The 18,894-nt window shown below is 47.0% G+C and overlaps 1 protein-coding gene across 1 annotated transcript in view; it reads right to left on the minus strand.

Annotated features, from left to right (window-relative positions):
- Positions 1-340: 340 nt before the first annotated feature.
- The window catches only part of PACC1 (proton activated chloride channel 1), a 50,121-nt gene continuing 31,567 nt past the window's right edge, over positions 341-18,894 (minus strand). The window contains exons 5-8 of the mRNA XM_068232938.1: positions 15,305-15,447; positions 9,502-9,646; positions 5,992-6,099; positions 341-2,383 (exon numbers count right to left, since the gene is read on the minus strand). Coding sequence (XP_068089039.1) covers positions 2,222-2,383; positions 5,992-6,099; positions 9,502-9,646; positions 15,305-15,447 — 558 coding nt within the window. The 3' untranslated portion in view covers positions 341-2,221. The remainder of the gene's footprint in view (positions 2,384-5,991; positions 6,100-9,501; positions 9,647-15,304; positions 15,448-18,894) is intronic.

Here is an 18,894-nt window from a genome sequence, read left to right on the forward strand (position 1 = left end):
CATTAACGCAACAATTTAAGAAGGTTTTACCTTCCAATTCAATCATAAAATCCGACTTTCTGATCGATTATTTTTCATATCGACCAAAGATTCTTTGGCCGCCCGGAATTGCTGACCGGGCGGCCCACGGTGGCTGCTGTACACATGCTGGATTAGAGGCAGTCATTATCGGCCGTCTCATGTGACTTTAATCTAGCGTGTATAAGGGCCATCAAGGTGCCCATTATGGTACAATTTTTCCTTCAGATTTGAGCTTTCTTTTTATGACTGAATTGTATAGAAAACTGTGCACTGCACTGCTCTGTGAGCCCTCTGCCCCCCCCCCCCCCCCTCGTATTGCCATAGAACACGTTGTTAGCCTGTAGGCTGACTGCACATCTGTAAAACCTCAGCCCAGCAATGTCCCCCGAGGAATCGGGTCCTGATCCGCGAAATCAATCTAGCATGTGTGGGCCTTAACCTGCAGAGGCGTTCGCTAGACTTGTACAGCAGACCTGCCATATCTGTTCTCCGCCAAATCAGCAGCAGGGATCACAACTACTGTCTGGTGAGTTGTTTTTTTTTTATTCTGGTACACACATCCAATTTTGATTGGTCAATCACTGAAAATGTTACCACTTTCATGTAGTATGAGAGGTTACCTAAGCAATCTGTTCATAGTATTTAAAATCTGTTGGCCCTCTCAATTTACACGGAAATGGTAAAATTTGTCAGTGGTTGGCCAGTCAAAATCAGATCTGTGTATGCACCCTCAAACCTGGAACACACCTTCACTTTTGATTGGCCAATTTTACTACCCCTCTGTAGTATGAGAGCCAACAGATTTTGAATACTATGAACAGATTATGTAGGTAAGCTCTCATATTACATGGAGGTAGTTACAATGGTCAGTGACAGGCCAATCAAAATTGAAGGTGTGTATCAGGCTTAAAGTGAACCTGAGATGGTTCACTATCGCTAATTTATACTTACCCGGGGCTTCCTCCAGCCCCATGAGCAGCGCTGAGCCCCTCTAGGGCCCCTCCATTCAGGTGTCACGACTCCGGCATGCTGGGCCGCACGCATCCCTCGTCACGCTCCTGTCCCCTGGAGCGTTTTGTGCCCGTGCAGTATTACTGCAGCAGCACTTTTGTGGGCATGACAGTCATTAACTGCAGGAATAGTGTTGGCTGGCAAATCTCTGCCATCAAAGCAGCTCCTAAAGTAGTAGTTGAAGGATGAATTCTTTGGCTTTTCAGAGGTACAAGGATGGGCTAGCTAGACCCTCCACCACATTTTATTCCCAGCAGTGTCCCCGTTTGGGCACCATTCCTCGCTTTCTTGCCATGTGATATTTGACTCCAGTGCAGAATGCAGCACATTTTCCAAAACTCTACAGATAACACCAAAACAAGAGCTGGGGATAATCTTTCAATGGGGTGTCTGTTCCAGTGACAGCTGAACACAGTGAGACACTCCCTACATCCGGTGAGCAGGCCCGGATTTACCCCACAGGCACAGATGTTCTGGCACCTTAGCCTTCGCCCTCCATTAACCTACAAACACCCATCGAACCATACTGCAAGTGTGCTGGCTGTCCCAGCTGTCACTTCTCCCCTACTTCCCTTGCCTATGATAGGTAGCTACAGGTGTTCCTTAGTAATAGGTAGCCAGAGTTATCCTCAAGATTAAGTAGCAAGAGGTGCCCTCAAGTATTAGGTAGCCAGAGAAACCTCAGTATGAAGGAGAGAGTTGCCCCCGAATGAAGGTAGATCCTCTCAATGGAATGACAAGAGCAGGGTGAGTAACCTCTCATTTACACTCTCATCAGGACTCTGCATAGGGAGGGGAGTTAGCTGCTTTTCCATCATCAGGTGCTTGTAGGCACATGCCTACAGTGCCATATGGGAAATCCAGTCCTGCCAGTGAGGTTTCCTCTACTTTCTGAGGCAGGAAGTTAGCAGCCAACTCCCCAACCACATTCCTCCCTCCCGCCACCCAAAAGTGGAACAACATATTTTGGAAATAGACCCCTGTTGGCTGACTCCTGGAATGTGTCCAGCCTTGGCCGGGACCACGACTGAATCTGCTATTCTCACACTAGAAAGAACTGATTGCAATTCAAAAAACAAAAGGTTTCTGGCAATGTCCAAGCACCGTCTCTCCACACAGGACCACAGGGGTCCTTGAGCCTCCAGACCTTTTAGTAACGCCCCCAAGAGTCCACTGGCCAATCGGGATCTCAGCTTATGTGGTTTAGCTCCCGCGCTCTCTTCTTCAGGTGCCGCTTGCGGATCTTGATCATCCACTTTACGCTGAGTTTGGCAAAGTCGGCGGCTTTGAAAAGAACCAGAAAGACGCTGCAGAGTAAGGCTATCATGCTCCAGGGGTTGGCGGTGATAATCTGCAGAGCGGGGATAAAACAGGAAGAGGAAATGGTGAGAGACAAGTGAGTCCATGAGAAGCAGATGCTGCTGAATTCTACAATTAAAGTGAACCTAAATTGGGGGGGAAAAAGGAGTTGAGCTTACCTGGTGCTTCTACCAGCCCCCTGCAGCTGCCCTGTGCCTGCACCATTACTGAGCGATCCTCCAGTCCCCCGCAGCACGCCTTTTTCTTCTGGATGCGCAGCCTCGGTCTGCAAGCCTCCTGATTGCGCTTCCATGGATCGGAGAACTCTGCGCATGTGCAATATGGAGAAATCTCTACTGCACATGCGCAGTGGCCATTGATGCGCCCGGCCAAAAGAGGGGCACTGAGGGGGACTGGAGGAGCGCTCAGTGACGGCACAGGAACAGGATGGCTGCAGAGGGCTGGTAGAAACCCCAGGTAAGGTAAACTTTCTTTCCCCCGGTTTATGTTCCGTTTAATGGATTGTTGGCTCTGCGGGTGTCATGTGCTTCTCAGCATCAGAAGTGTAGACACATGTCCTGCCTGCAGAGACGGTATTCAGTGCCTATTAAAGGAGTCATCAGGCAAAAATATGGGTCCCCCCCTACTTACCCGGGGCTTCCTCCAGCCCCTTGCAGATGACACGTCCCATGCCGCAGCTCCGCGCTCTGTCTTCAGCCCGGTGTCTCCGCCAGTGCAGCCGGCGACCTCCTCTAGTGCGCCGCTGTCAATCAAGTCCACGTTGTCCGCGGTGTACTGCACGTACTGTGTACGTGGGCTTGATTGACAGCGGCACTCGCACAGGCGCAGTAGAGACAACCTCGAGGTCGCCCTCTGCACCGGCGTGGACCCCAGGCCGAAGACTGAACGTGGAGCTGCGGCGTGAGACGTGTCATCTGCAAGGGGCTGGAGGAAGCCCCGGGTAAGTAGAGTAGGGGACCCATATTTTTACCTGATGACTCCTTTAAACTCCACTAATGGTGGCCATACACTGTTAGATTGCCATATAGTTTGGGAAACAGATCAATCCCTCTCCAATCTGAATATGATTAGCGAGGGGTCAAATCCGCCCATACTGCATTCTACTCGGGGAGAAATGTACATTTTATATGTATGTATTTCATTTTTTAAAATTTTTCACGATTGTGGTCTTGTAAATCAGGGCTGTGGAGTCGAAGCAATTTTGGGTTCCTGGAGTCGGAGGTTTCATAAAACTGAGAAGTAGGAGTCAGATTATTTTTGTTCTGACTCCACAGCCCTGGTAAGTATTAGACTTATGCTGGGAATACACGATGCGTCTTTGCGTTCGTTTTTGCCGTCGTTTTCGCTTTCGATCGATTCTACTCTCGATTCACTGCTCGATTCCCCTCTAGATTCCTTATCTTTTCTTATCAATTACATTCACTTGAATGAGGAGAATCGAAACGAAAGTAGAATCGACCAGATCCAACAGGTTGGAATTTATCTATCGAACCCATCTATCTAAAGTAAAAACTTAACGTGTATTCCCAGCATTAGGTCCCTTTTTATTGCATTGCCACACCCTTTTTTTTTTTTACCACAGACTGGCGCAAAAGCAATGAAAAACTAGGGGGGGGGGGGGGGGGGTGTCAAACCTATAGCGGTGCATTGCGCAGGAAGGATCAGATTTGATGCAACGACAACAGCACGTCGTTGACCACCCATGGCGACCAGAAGTCATGTAAGTCTATGGGGCCGCAGATATTTTAAACTGCTTGGCGTTTGCATTGCGCATGCGCGGACACGTATTTTGTCAATACACTTCCGTGCACTTCTTATTTCCTCCACAGGAAGTGAGCGCTAGAGAGCCATTCGATCGCACCGCACATATAACGCTGTTTTCTACTGTGAAACCGGCCTTATGATTTGGAGCAATTATGGGTACCTGGAGTCGGAGGTTTTGTGAAATGAGAAGTCGGAGTTAGATTCTGATGATTTTTGTACCAACTCCACAGCCCTGCTTTAAATACCAATAAAATATTTTGAAACACAATGTGTCAACCACTTGAAATGCAAGTTTAAACTATTTAGCACTTTTATACAGATAAAACACATTATCTTTTTATACTCTCTTCTTCATAACACTTCACTTTGCTAATAACTTCTGATAGAGTACTCAGACTTTCAAGGATAGTCAAACAGGGGCGTTGCTAGGATACCAGAAGATCTTGGGCTACTCTGGACTCCAGAAAATTGCCATGGTCGCTTCTAAGCTTCACATACATTATTTGACTGCTATCTTAAAGACAATCTGTGTATTAAAAAAAACTCTCTGGGGGATACTTACCTTGGGAGAGGGAAGCCTCCGGGTCTCAATGAGGCTTCTCCGACCTCTGAAGCTTGTCGGAATCAGCGCTGGCTCCCCCAAAACCCCATCCCCGACAAGCGGTAATTTATTTACCTCTCCGCAATCCTGCGCAGCCGCATGAGCGGATAAGATCGGGTTCTGCTATTTCCACCTTACTTGAACGGAGAGCCGCTAGGGCGCCTGCGCAGGATTGCAGTAGGTAAACATTCACCTCCTCGCACTTCGGGGGGTCCCAGCACATGGAGGACAGGGAAGCCTTGTTAAGATCCAGAGGCTTCCCCCTCCCTAGGCAAGTATCTCTGGAAGGTTTTTTTTTTAATATACAGATTCTCTTTAAAGGAATACTGTGGGGGGGGAGGGGTCAGGGGAAAATGAGTTGAACTTACCCGGGGCTTCTAATGGCCCCCCGCAGACATCCTGTGCCCACGCAGCCACTCACCGATGCTCCGGCCCCGCCTCCGGTTCACTTCTGGAATTTCAGACTGTAAAGTCTGAAAACCACTGCGCCTGCGTTGCTGTGACCTCGCTCCCGCTGATGTCTCCAGGAGTGTACTGCGCAGGCGCAGACCATACTGGGCCTGTGCAGTACGCTCCTGGTGACATCAGCGGGATTGAGAACACGGCAACGCAGGCGCAGTGGTTTTTAGACTTTACAGTCTGAAATTCCAGAAGTGAACCAGAGGCTGGAGCATCAGTAGCGAGTTGCTGCGCGGGCACAGGATGTCTGCGGGGGACCATTAGAAGCCCCGGGTAAGTTCAACTCATTTTCCCCCGACCCCCTTACAGTATCCTTTAAGGTAGCAGCCAAATAATGTATGTGAATCTTAGAAGCAGGGGCGTAACTAGAAATCAGCGGCAACCCACACCCCTAGCAACTATTTAAACAAATCCCCCCTCTCCTCAAAGGACAATTTAGGCCATAACTGCCACACAAAAAATCATATGCAAAGTAATAAAATGGGCAGTGTCTGCACTGTTCTCCACAATAATCACTTGAATCTCAGATCATAATTAAGCAGACATATACCCCAAACATAATTAGGCAGCACATCCCACAAACAAAATAATTAGGCAGCATGTCCCCTCAAATAACATAATCTGGCAGCATGTGCCCCCAATCAATGTAATTAGCTAGCATACCCTCAGTATACATCCATTATGCGTCCTATTTTAAGACGCACTAGGCAGGTCACTAGCAAAACAATCTCTCCCTGCTTAGTCCTCTGTGCCACTGACCCAGTGAAGATGCCACTGAACACATTATGAGCATGACAAGGTGTCTGTATACTCACATCCTGAATTTCTTGAATGTATGGATCTTTCCACTCAAAAACCACGAAGAATAACTGGTCTCCTTTGTCAGTGGAGCCTCTTCGATCAATGTAATTTACAACACTCGTCTGCCATTAAGAATAAGAAAACAGCCGTTTAGCGATATAGAAAACATCCCACTATACATAGAGGACACAACTCATTTGACTGGGGCAAGATGAATAAGCTGCTTCTGGCTATATTCCCGGTCGTGAACAAGCACATCCTATCTGGGCATGCACGAGCAAAGTCTGCACATGCCCAGTAGAGTGAAGTTCTCATTCATTGAGAAAAGCAAGTTGTGTATAAGTGGCTCGATTCTACTGGGCATGCACAAGGTTAGATAAACTGGGATTATTTAGTCTAGAGAAAAGACGCCTTAGAGGGGATCTAATTAACATGTATAAATACATCAGAGGGCAATATAATAGCTCGGCGGATGAGCTTTTTGTCCCTAGGCCTTCTCAAAGGACTAGAGGACATGATCTGCGCATGGAGGAAAAACGTTTTAGCCATTTATTTAGGAAAGGGTTCTTTACAGTAAGAGTGATTAAGATGTGGAATGCATTGCCACAGGAAGTCATTATGGCAAACTCTATACCTGCATTTAAAGGGGGCTTAGATGCTTCCCTTGTGTTGAAAGACATCCATGGCTACAATTACTAGGTAATGCCTAATGATGTTGATCCAGGAATTTTATCTGATTGCCATCTGGAGTCGGGAAGGAATTTTTTTCCCTTTTGGGGCTAATTGGACCATGCCTTGTAAGGGTTTTTTCGCCTTCCTCTGGATCAACAGGGGTATGTGGGGGACGGGCTGGAGTTGTACTTTGTACTGGTTGAACTCGATGGACGTATGTCTTTTTTCAACCAAAATAACTATGTAACTATGGACCTAACTCACACATGCCCAGTTGTGATACCTCCAGAAGCGTGGCCAGGGTCCCTCTGAACTTCTGTAATCGAAGTAAGCTTCTTTCGGCCACGCTCCTTGCCGTGGACAAGCGTATCCCAATTGGACATTAGCTTTGTGCATGCCCCATAGAACAAAGCTACTCATGGACCGCTTTGGTCCTACTACTGGTTCATTCTACTGGGCATTTGTAGGCCAAACACAACCAATCGGGACCCACTTGTCCACAGCCAGAAGAAGCTTATATGACCTTTTGCCAGAGTTTTCCCTTTGCCGGGGTATCTGAATTTTTAAATAACGGTTTATGGGTTCTTTAAAAGACCACTATCGCGTAAAAATTGTAACATTTAAATACATGTGTACCTCTTACCAACAGGTTATGGATTAGACAACAAGGAAAAGAGCTGGCACATCCAAAGTTAATCTTTATTGGTTCCATGTAAAAAATATGGCCAACGTTTCGGAGCCACATAGGACTCCTTTATCAAGGCAATGTTTTCTCGGAGGCAAAGATCTGTCTGCTGCTGTGCAGAAGTTCCTGCAAAGGATAATGGAAATGTATGCAGCTTGAAAATGTGACCAATCAAATGTAACCTCAGCAAAATTTGATTGGTTCATTTTCAAGCTACATACATTTGCATACAAAATTTGCATACTGCTGCATCAACTCGAAATTACTTGGCCATCCCTACTTAGGATTATACCACTGCCATCCAGGGAGAGCTTTGAAAATTAAAAAAAAAAAAAAAAAAAGTGCGAGATTTTCCACCAATGAATATCAGAACATTCTTAAAGAGTCTCTGAAGCCACTGTAAAAAGCAGTTTTTACCTTTTATTTCTTTTAAGGATCATTGCCAGACATAAACCGCTGCATCCCCGCGGAAAAACGAGGTGTTTATACCCCCCAAATCCTCTGTGCAAAATCCACAACTTTCCTGGTCGTGGATTTTGCTGCCCAGGGAGGCAGAGCTTAACACTGAAGTTCTGCCTCCATTCGCGTCAATCCACTGCGGATCTCCGCCTCTTCCCCGCCCCTCTCAGAGAAAGAAGACTGAAAGTGGCGGGAGAGGCGTCGATCAGCATGCATTGATGCGATGAGAGGCAGAGCTACAGCGGAAATCAGGAAGCGCCCCCTCAACATTGTCCCGGGGATTTGGGGGTGGTAGAATCCTCGTTTTGCCACGGGGATGCTGCGGTTTTGTCTGGCAATGATCCTTAAAAGAAATGAAAGGTAAAAACTGATTTTATAGTGGCCTCAGTCTCTCTTTAAGGTGGCCATATTTTGGCCAATTTTTTTTTTTTTTTTTTTTCCAACCAAAGAAATATGATCGATTTTTCCACTCGATCAAATCATCAGAAATATCAAAATAATAAACCATACATTTATGATGGACTTTTCCAAAAATATCGAATGATAAAATAAATCTATCCATTTTTATATTTTTCTATAATTTTTCTAAAATCTATTGTTTTTTTCTTAATAGAAATTTTTTTTTTGAGGTTTCATAAAATCGATAGTTTTTATTGAAAAAAAAAATCGTAAAACAATCAATTTGATTGTGCTGTATATGGTCACCTTTAAATCCCCAGCCCAGGTCTGACATGTGTTGAGGTAATTCCTGCACAAGTCGGTAATTTAACTTTCTGCTCAGGAATTTCAGCTTTTCATGAAGTGACAGCTTTTATGAACTGACATTTTCCTAAGTGCTCGGTAAAGTCAGCTGTTTTCAGCATTACCGCATTTGGTAATGCTTTATGAATCAAGGCCATTTTGGGAGACCACATTCGCATTAAAGCTGAATTATCGCAACTACCTTCTGTTTTAAGAAGGCAAACTACTTCTCTTACGGTCTGAACTTTCCCTCGAGGGGTCCAAATACATCTACAGGTCACATGACATGGCAAATATACAGCAATTATAAGGCATAAAATTACTGACCTAAAAACTATTTATTCTGCAATTAAAAGTTATACTCACAGTGTGCAAGTAAAAAGTTCGTTTGTCAGCGGTATGCCTTCCGCTTAACACTCCGGCGGCTATGGCGCTCATGCTGTGGCCAGCAGCGCGGTCCCGATGGAATCCGTAGCTCGTCTCTGGAGGGATAGGCGTGGCTTAGTCTAGGCGTGCTTGTAGCGTCATTACGCGTTTCGGCGCTCTGCGCCTTCGTCAGATCTGACGAAGGCGCAGAGCGCCAAAACGCGTAATGACGCTACAAGCACGCCTAGACTAAGCCACGCCTATCCCTCCAGAGACGAGCTACGGATTCCATCGGGACCGCGCTGCTGGCCACAGCATGAGCGCCATAGCCGCCGGAGTGTTAAGCGGAAGGCATACCGCTGACAAACGAACTTTTTACTTGCACACTGTGAGTATAACTTTTAATTGCAGAATAAATAGTTTTTATGTTAATGCACCATGGAGCGCTCCTTGTTTTTGTTTTAAAGTTACACACATCCCAGAGTTCTGGAGCAGAGCCGGGCAGTAGGAACATAAAAGCCACAAAGAACTGTTGAACGATCTTTTTGAAAACTCGGATTGGAGCGCAGGGGTTGTTTGAATTTCTTATAAAATTACTGACCTCCTGCCTGAACTCCACTGATTGGCTGCTGTCCTCCTCTGTGGTCTTCACAAGGGACATTTTCACCCACGTTCGGAATCCACCAGAGAATTTCCAGCTGGAGAAGGAGCTCTCGCACTCCTGCATGAACCCCGCCTTGTCTCTACTGCAGGGAGTTCATACAAAGCAGTTACTTCACACATATAGACTGATATCACATGCATACATCAAGCACTCATTTTACTTTGACGTCAGCTAATCGCAAGTGGTTGTGAGTGGAGGATATAAGGTTATTTTTTATAAATAACACAATAGCACAAGACTAGAGCACGTGGCATGGATAGGCTGTACAAGAGCACGTGGCATGGATAGGCTGCACCAGAGCACGTGGCATGGATAGGCTGCACCAGAGCACGTGGCATGGATAGGCTGCACCAGAGCATGTGGCATGGATAGGCTGCACCAGAGCACGTGGCATGGATAGGCTGCACCAGAGCACATGGCATGGATAGGCTGCACTAGAGCACGTAGCATGGATAGGCTGCACCAGAGCACGTGGCATAGGCTGCACTAGAGCACATGGCATGGATAGGCTGCACTAGAGCACATGGCATAGATAGGCTGCACTAGAGCACATGGCATAGATAGGCTGCACTAGAGCACATGGCATAGATAGGCTGCACTAGAGCACGTGGCATGGATAGGCTGCACTAGAGCACGTGGCATAGATAGGCTGCACTAGAGCACATGGCATAGATAGGCTGCACTAGAGCACATGGCACGGATAGGCTGCACTAGAGCACGTGGCATGGATAGGCTGCACTACACCACATGGCATGGATAGGCTGCACTACACCACATGGCATAGATAGGCTGCACCAGAGCACATGGCATAGATAGGCTGCACCAGAGCACATGGCACGGATAGGCTGCACTAGAGCACATGGCACGGATAGGCTGCACTAGAGCACATGGCATGGATAGGCTACACTAGAGCACGTGGCATGGATAGGCTGCACTACACCACATGGCATGGATAGGCTGCACTACACCACATGGCATAGATAGGCTGCACCAGAGCACATGGCACGGATAGGCTGCACTAGAACACATGGCACGGATAGGCTGCACTAGAATACGTGGCATGAATAGTAGTGCTGAACGATTTTAGGAAAATATTGAACTGCACGATTTCTGTCAGAAATTGCGCTTTTGATTGGATTCACGATTTTCAATACACAACGATGGATGAGCACACTGATGGTGAGCATGAGTTCCCCCAGTAGGGGTAGCCACATATAGGTGCCCCCAGTATAGTTTAGCCAGCTATAGGGTCCACAGGACAGGTTAGGCAGTGTGTAGGGGCCACAGGACAGGTTAGGAGGTGTGTAGGGGCCACAGGACAGGTTAGGCAGCGTGTAGGGGCCACATACAGTAACGCCAAGGACCGGATGCCATTACCCTGCAGTAACAGACCTGCATGATGTGGTTCCGTTGCCTGGACTAAGTCATTGAACTACACTGGTGAGCAATATGATACAACCAATCACATCTCCTCCAATATATGGTCTTTACCCGTGTCTTTGGAGTTACCAATTTTTATCAATATGGACTTCTTGCCTAGAGATGTTGAATTAAAATGCTGCTTTTTGCCTCTGCATAATATGGAACTTACGCTGACTACACTGCTTATGCCATATTGCTGCTGCATCTGTATTAACCACACTACTTTGCATCTGCTCAAGCGGGAATCCGTGTTTTAGCTGCCTATACTGCTAATACTCTTTGCAAAACCTGCTGCACTGTCTAAACTGCTATAATATATACCTGTGTTTCAAGAGGATTACCTACTTACGGACTGCCATATTTTTAATATGGAGATAATTGATCCGGCTAATAGGACTGCCAGTATGCCTTTTGGGACCGTACTTGGTTGAAATTCCAGAGACTCACTATATATGCAATATATTTATTTGCAGGAGGGCCCCACTCATATCCAACCTTTGATAGATCAGACGGTTGGAAACAACGATATTGCACTCGGAGATCTCATATTTGGTGTATGTGTGCACGTGTGAGGGAGATGCAGGTGGGATACGGGGGGCAGTTAGGGGGCATGGGAAATGGTCCTAGAGGTTAGGGAATATTTTATTGTTGGTAATTTTTGATAAAAAGATTATATTATGTATATATATAACATTATTGGTATGTACCCTCCTCCATTTTTTCCACCTTCCTACATTGTTTAAATCTGGGTCCTATAGAGCCTTCCTGTTCCTCCTACGGTCCCCGCGTTCCACCACCGGCTCCCCCGGCCAGAGACAGCTCTCTGCCGCTTTGGAAGTCTTTGGGAGCCCGAGTGCTCCCGAATACGGACTGTTCCTTACTGCGCATCCGCGACCATGCTCAATCATACATGTGCAGTACGGAGCCATCAATCCTCGGGAGCACTCGGGCTCCCAAAGATTTCCGAAAGCCTCCCGCGGTGGAGGCCAGCACTGGAACGAGGGGACCGTGAGAGGAATGGGAAGGCTCTATAGGACACAGAGATTTCCCTCTCCTTAGATGAGCATCTGTTTTTTTTAAATACGCGTCAGACTCACTTTTAAGGACAACTGTAGCAAAACAAAAAAAAAACAAAAAAGTAAGCAGTCTGACAATCTGACAGGTTTTGGACTAGTCCATTCCTCATGGGGGATTCTCAGTATTTCTTTTATTCATTTCAAAAGCATTCCTAAATGGCAGTTGCTAAGTCTAACTGCCAAAATAGAGTGCAAGCCTGTAGGGAGGCTGGCCGGTATCTTACTATTTTGGCAGATAAACTTAGCAACTGCTGTTCAGGAGTACTTTTGAAAGCAAAAAAAAGCTTTAGAATCCCTTATGAGGAGATGGACTAATCCAAAACCTGTCTGAGTTTAACTGCTTACATTTGTTCACCATAGTGGTCCTTTAAGACAGGTTCTGTCTTTTTTACTAAGTACTCTTTAACCACTCCTTTGAACTATCTAGGGATGAGAGGTCACACCGCCTGCGCAGGTGCTCAGAACCCACCAGACTGCACCAGTAGCAACAGTAGACAAGACAAGACAAATAACATTTATATTGTGCGCAAAGTATTGGACTCAAAGCACCAGAGCTGCAGCCACTAGGACACACTTTATAGGCAGCAGCAGTGTTAGTTGTGAGTCTTGCCCAAGCTCTCCATACTGAATAGGTGTTGGCTTACTGAACAGGAAGAGCTGTGATTCAAGCCCAGGTCTCCTGTGTCAGAGCCAGAGCCCTTAAAGAGACACTGAAGCGAAAAAAAAAATATATGATATAATGAATTGGTTGTGTACTATGAATAATTACTAGAAGATTAGCAGCAAAGAAAATATTCTCATATTTTTATTTTCAGGTATATAGTGTTTTTTCTAACATTGCATCACTCTATAATATGTGCAGATTACACAACACTCAGCATTCAAAATGAGTCTTTCAGAGCAGTCTGTGAAGTAATGAACTCTCCTCTAGCAGAGGAACAGTTCAATTACAGTTGAGATAATAAAAGTCAGATAACAGCCCTCTCCACGACTAAGTTAGTCGGAGAGCTTAATAGCTTTTTTGCATAGAGATAACAACTGGAGTTTCTCAACTCTTCCTGTACTGGAAACAATTAGACTGATGTATCTGATCTTAATGTTTTTTTTCTTAGCTGTACTACACATACAAATCATAATATCATAATTTTTTTTTCGCTTCAGTGTCTCTTTAACCATTACAGTATCCCGCCACTGCTGGATAGACCTTTGCCAGGAGAACAGGTCCTCTCCTCAGTCTGGAACAGGTAAGAACACGTGGTCCAGTTTACACAGACACGGCTAAATGTTTCTCTATTAACAAAACAGAATTGCTCTGTTTTCCCGTCCATCACTCCACAAATCAGCAACGCCAAAGTGGCGGTGCCAGAGATCAGGAACCTGCGAGGCCGAGACACAAAGAGCTGATTGAGAGGCTGCCGGACAGCGAGAGGAAGGAACAGAGGGGATCATTGTCTCCACAGAGAGATTATGGAGGTAGATTCACAGCCCTATAAACACATCTAATCCTGCCAACATACTATTCACTGTGACTCCAAACACAAAACAATATCACTTCATCAGGGCTTAAAGGGATCGGCCACCCAACACGTTACTTCTGCGGTAAGACTTGCTGCCCTGCTATGGCCATTGTTTGGCTTTTCAGCCGTGTGCTCAACCACTTGATGTGCAGTGCAGAGCCGCCAGCAGGGGGCCGGACAGATCACTGAATACTCACCTAACGGCACAGAAAGATGGATCACGGCGACATCCACCGACGACCAGCGTTCCCCGATCCAGTGTTCTCCCCAGGGACTTTTAGCCAGGTGCTCCACCCGGCTAGTTTTGGTGAACACCCGGCTGTCATAGGCTCACTTCCTCCTCTGCTGTAAGCAGAGAAGCACCAGCCCTGCATTCTTTCATCCCACCCCACTCGGCTATTTTTTCATGCCACCCGGCTGGAAAGAAAAAATTCTGGGGAGAACACTGCCGATCTATCTTCCTGCTGACAGGTGCATGCAACAGAACATGACGGGTGCGAATGAGAGGTCAAACGATCACAGCACTTAGCGCAGGAATCGTCAGGGATCTCAAAGATCGGATACATTGTGATAGTCGTTATGACCAGGCGTCACCAAACGTCCTTCATGCAATCGCACGCCTGAACCACGTCACAAGATCGCATAAAAGGCCGCTCAACAAAAATCGCCGGTCGTCATAAAAATCTCGGAGTGGGTGCAAGCCTTAAAGGTGATGAATCCCAACTAAACCCAAAACTGAACAAGACAAATAGTGAAAGCAATGTTTTTATTAGTGTAAAAAACTTAATTGTGTATCTGTGCTTGCTGCAGCTGCATACCTATCCATACAGGCTTAAAGGGAACCTTAACTCAACCAACCTAGGGCTTCTACCAACCCCCTGCAGCCACCCTGTGTCCGCGCCATCCTGGAATAATGCTCCGGTCCCCCATCGCAACTAAGTTTCGTTTTACTGCGACTGCGTGGCACTGGCCGTGCGCTTCCTCGCTCACATGGCCATCACCACTCGCTCACATGGCCATTACTGCACATGTGCAGTACGAGATTTCTCTTCCTGTGCATGCGCAGGACGGCGACGTGAGCCAGAGCGCGCAGGAGCAGTGGTTTGCGACTGGCCAGTAGCCAAAAATGAAGCTTAGTTGTGGCAGGGGGACAGGTGAGATTTTAAACTGCGTAGGGGAGAGGATGACATTTTAAAGTGGGGGGACAGCAGCCGAGAGACTGCCGTGTTTGTCGAGATATCGAATGCCGAAACTTTGCAGCACCGATTTTTATCCGCTTCAATAAAATTTTCAAATGAGATGATCGATCAGCTTGCAAAGTCGGTAGATGTATGGACAGCTTTATGCTGGGAATACACGTTACGTTTTTTGCAAAGAATCGTTCCGATAGATGCCTTCGATGATAACATTCCGACATGTCCGATTCTCCGCTCAATTCTGTTCCACTCGATTTCTCATATAAGTGAATGGCAAAAAAATAAGAAAAAACGAAGATAAGAGATTAGAGCAGAGAATCGAATGGCTAATAGATCGCGTGGATAATTGAACGCGAAAAACGTAACGCGTATTCCCAGCATTAGGTACCACTTTCTGTTCAGGTGCTTTATCAGCTCACCTACCTTCAGAAGGGTTCTTATCACATACATTTAGATTCGATTTCTTACTTTATAAAATAAGTGCACTCAAATTTTAAGTCCAACTAGCGAATCAGACTTTATTTCTCACCTGGTCAGGAAGTTCTGGTAGGATGAGAACAGCAGATAATCGATAGCACTGAAGTCTTGCTCAGTCTCGTTGAGATGGAATTGCAAGAAGACCAGCTCCCTCTTCCGCACATCCCGGGGGCCCTTCACAATGAGGGCGCTCTTCTGCGAGACAAAGACCGCAAGTTCAGAATATCGCAGTCAATTAACTATCCAGCAAGAAGTAGGTGCAGCCAAACCGTGATAATATAAACCAAGGCTGCTGCGCTGAAGTTCCAATACAATACACTGGTGTTGGTATGTCCCCTCCTTCCTCTCCTGCAGTGACACTGCACTCACATCAAAGAGATAAAAACAGAAAAACCGGGAGACTCCCTTAATTTCAAGCAATCTTGATCCAGCTTTAATAATAATCTTGCACAGTACAAAAATAGAAATATCACACTCACTTCTGTGGGTAATAACTCCAATAGGACCCACTGGCTATGAACACTTCCCACCTAAGTGGTACTCAGACACGTCTTCAAGGTACAGCGTACTCGTGTTGCCCGCTCTCAACCAGACTGGTTTCGGCATCTTGCCTTCATCAGGGGTATTGATAGCGGGCGGGCATGAAAACTTTATATATAAAAATGATATAATTACCATTCAAACCAGCCCAACAGTGATGGTCAGTGTGGCACACAGCTGTGGGTGCCCATCACCCATCCCCAACCTGCATCACTTGTCTCAGAGAGGCATAAACAGAAATCATGTGACCAAGAAGCACATGTCGGTGGGGCCCTCCAGTCCGGGCACACTAAATTACTATTATTTGGTATTGATATAGTACTGACAACTTTTCCAGTGGATTACAGAGTACATAGTCATGTGACTAACTGTCCCTCAGAGGAGCTTACAATCTAATCCCTACCATAATTACATGCCCATCATATGCTTCGGCCAATGTACAGAGATCGTTGTACACAAGGCAGCTCCCTGGAGGCATCTTGTGACCATGCCCTCCTTTGGAGACCCTCCAGACAGTAGCGGTGACCCCCACAATACTGGCCGGCCACACCCCTCCTCACCATGTCCCCATCGCCGGCAGTGTTTTGCACATGTTTAAATCGCTACTGCGCCTGCACACAGTGCTCCTGGCACACATGATCAGCACCTTCCGACAACCCACAACCGGGGGGGGGGGGGGTCACCGCTGCTGGCTGGAGGGTCTCTGAAGGACAGCGCAGGCAGGCACAGGATGACTCCAGGGCGCTGCAAGAAGCCCCAGGGGGGTTGGGGGGGGGGGCTTCAAGTGGACCTGAACTCTTGCACAGGAGAGAAGGAAAACAGAGAAATGCTCCCTGTATGTATTTAGAGAGTTTAGCCTGTCTAATCCCCCCATATCTGTGACTAAGCGCAAGTTGTCATTTGATCCCTTAGCTGTGTCAGGTCAGGAATCTCCTCTGCCGTGGCAGAGCAGCTGATTTGTAAACACAGGGTGGTAACAATATGTCTGCTTCCATGAATGCAGGAAGTAGACACACTGCAGATGTATTGCCAGATTTGTATCAGCTGTTTTACAAAGAAATGTTTTTCTTTAAAGGTTATTATGCTGCTGCTTATCTTTTAGAGCAGAGAGGAGTTCAGGTCCGCTTTAGGTAACCCTTTTATTTTTTCTCTGCAACATCACTGTTTCTCATATTGGTACAGAGGTGACGCACATTATAATGGCTCAATGCTGCCATCTTGTGAAGACTTGATGAATTACAAAAACTTTAAAGATTTATTTTTTTATTTTTCTTCCTTCTTTTTAAAAGGGAACATTAAAGGGACTCTGAGCTCTGAATAAAAACGAAATTGGTACTCACCTGGGGCTTTCTGCAGCCCACCGTAGGTCGGGAGGTCCCACGGCGTCCATCTGTTTCTTCTCCCAGGGCCTGGTCAGAAATGGCTGCCCGGCGGCTGCCGTGGACACTAGGCCCGAGTGTCGGACTCCTTCATCCTGATACGTCACTGCTGTCGTCACCACGCCGGCCGCCTCGCGTCATCACGGCGGCCGGCATGACAGTACTGCGCATGCCGCTGCAGAAAGCCTCAGGTGAGTACCAATTTCGTTTTTATTCAGAGCTCGGAGTCCCTGTAAAGTGTACCAGAGATCACAAAATCTAAAGAATCGATACTTATCCGGGGCTCTCTCCAGCCCCATAAGCATGTGCGAGTCCCTTGCCAGGCCCCCCCGCCTTCATTCAGCCACAATCAGCCCCTGTAACAGGCTGTCAGGTCCTGCCTGGGTCTTCTGCGCATACCCAGACCTTCCGTGCATACGCAGCAGACCCGGACTGACGAGACTGAGCCGGTTACCAGGGCTGATCGTAGCTGAACGGTAGACCGCAGGAGGACGGCGAGGGACTCGCACATGCTTATGGGGCTGGAGGAAGCCCCGGGTAAGTATCAATTCTTTAGATTTTGTGATCTTTGGTACACTTTAACTGAATAAAAAATAAATAAAAAGTTTCACTTACCTGGGGCTTCTACCCGCCACCTGCAGCCGCCCTGTGCCCGCAGCATTCCGGTCTCCCCCGCAGCGAGGCAGTTTTGTTCCTAATGACTTAGCTAGTCGATGGCCACTGCGCCTGCCAGGCGACGGGAGTCTGATCGAGGATGCACGCGGTCAGGGCCGCGCAGGTGAATTTTTGGCTGTTTTATAGGCTTCGGAGGTTTGGAATCGGTGCCTGCACTACTATTAAAGAGAACCTGAGGTGTGTTTAAAGAATGTTATCTGCATACAGAGGCTGGATCTGCCTATACGGCCCAGCCTCTGTTGCTATCCCAAACCCCACTAAGGTCCCCCTGCACTCTTCAATCCCTCAAATCACAGCCATGCTGTGAGGCTGTGTTTACATCTGTAGTGTCAGTCTCAGCTGCTCCCCCGCCTCCTGCATAGCTCCGGTCCCTGCCCCCGTCCCTTCCCTCCAATCAGCAGGGAGGGAAGGGATGCAGGCGGGGACTGGAGTTCTGCAGGAGGCGGGGAGAGCAGCAGACTGACACTATAGAGATAAACACAGCCAGCTCTGACAAGCTGTTTGTCAGCAGAGTGGCTGTGATTTATGAGGGATTGCAGAGTGCAGGGGGACTTTAGGGGGGTTTGGGATAGCAACAGAGGCTGGGCTGTATAGGCAGATCCAGCCTCTGTATGCAGATAATATTCTTCAAACCCACCTCGGGTTCTCTTTAAGCTGCTGAGCTATCGGGAGCTCTAGTGCTTGGTTTCAGCACAAGGGGGTGAAGAGGATAAAAGGAGGGTATTGCTTAGTTTTGTTGGTTAGTTTTAAGCCTCATTTAGGGATTATGGTTTAGAAAGGTAGGGAAAGGCAGGATTAGGCATCAGGAATCAGGAAAAGGGATAGGAAACAGAGTTAACATTTTTGGGATAAGAGTTGTTTGGGTTAAGGGTTAATGTTGGAAAAGGGATTAGGGTTAGCATCAGGACAGTGTTAAAGAGAACCAAGCACCACTTTTTTTTCCTGGTTTCTAATAGCTATAGGAGCTGCCATGTTCCCCCCTCCCCTTCTAGCTGCCCACAATTTATCCAGGGGAAGGTGTGAAGATAGCATCTGTGACTTCTGTAAA

The sequence above is a fragment of the Hyperolius riggenbachi genome, chromosome 4 (assembly GCF_040937935.1).
Source record: "Hyperolius riggenbachi isolate aHypRig1 chromosome 4, aHypRig1.pri, whole genome shotgun sequence".
In the NCBI taxonomy this organism is placed as follows: domain Eukaryota; kingdom Metazoa; phylum Chordata; class Amphibia; order Anura; family Hyperoliidae; genus Hyperolius; species Hyperolius riggenbachi.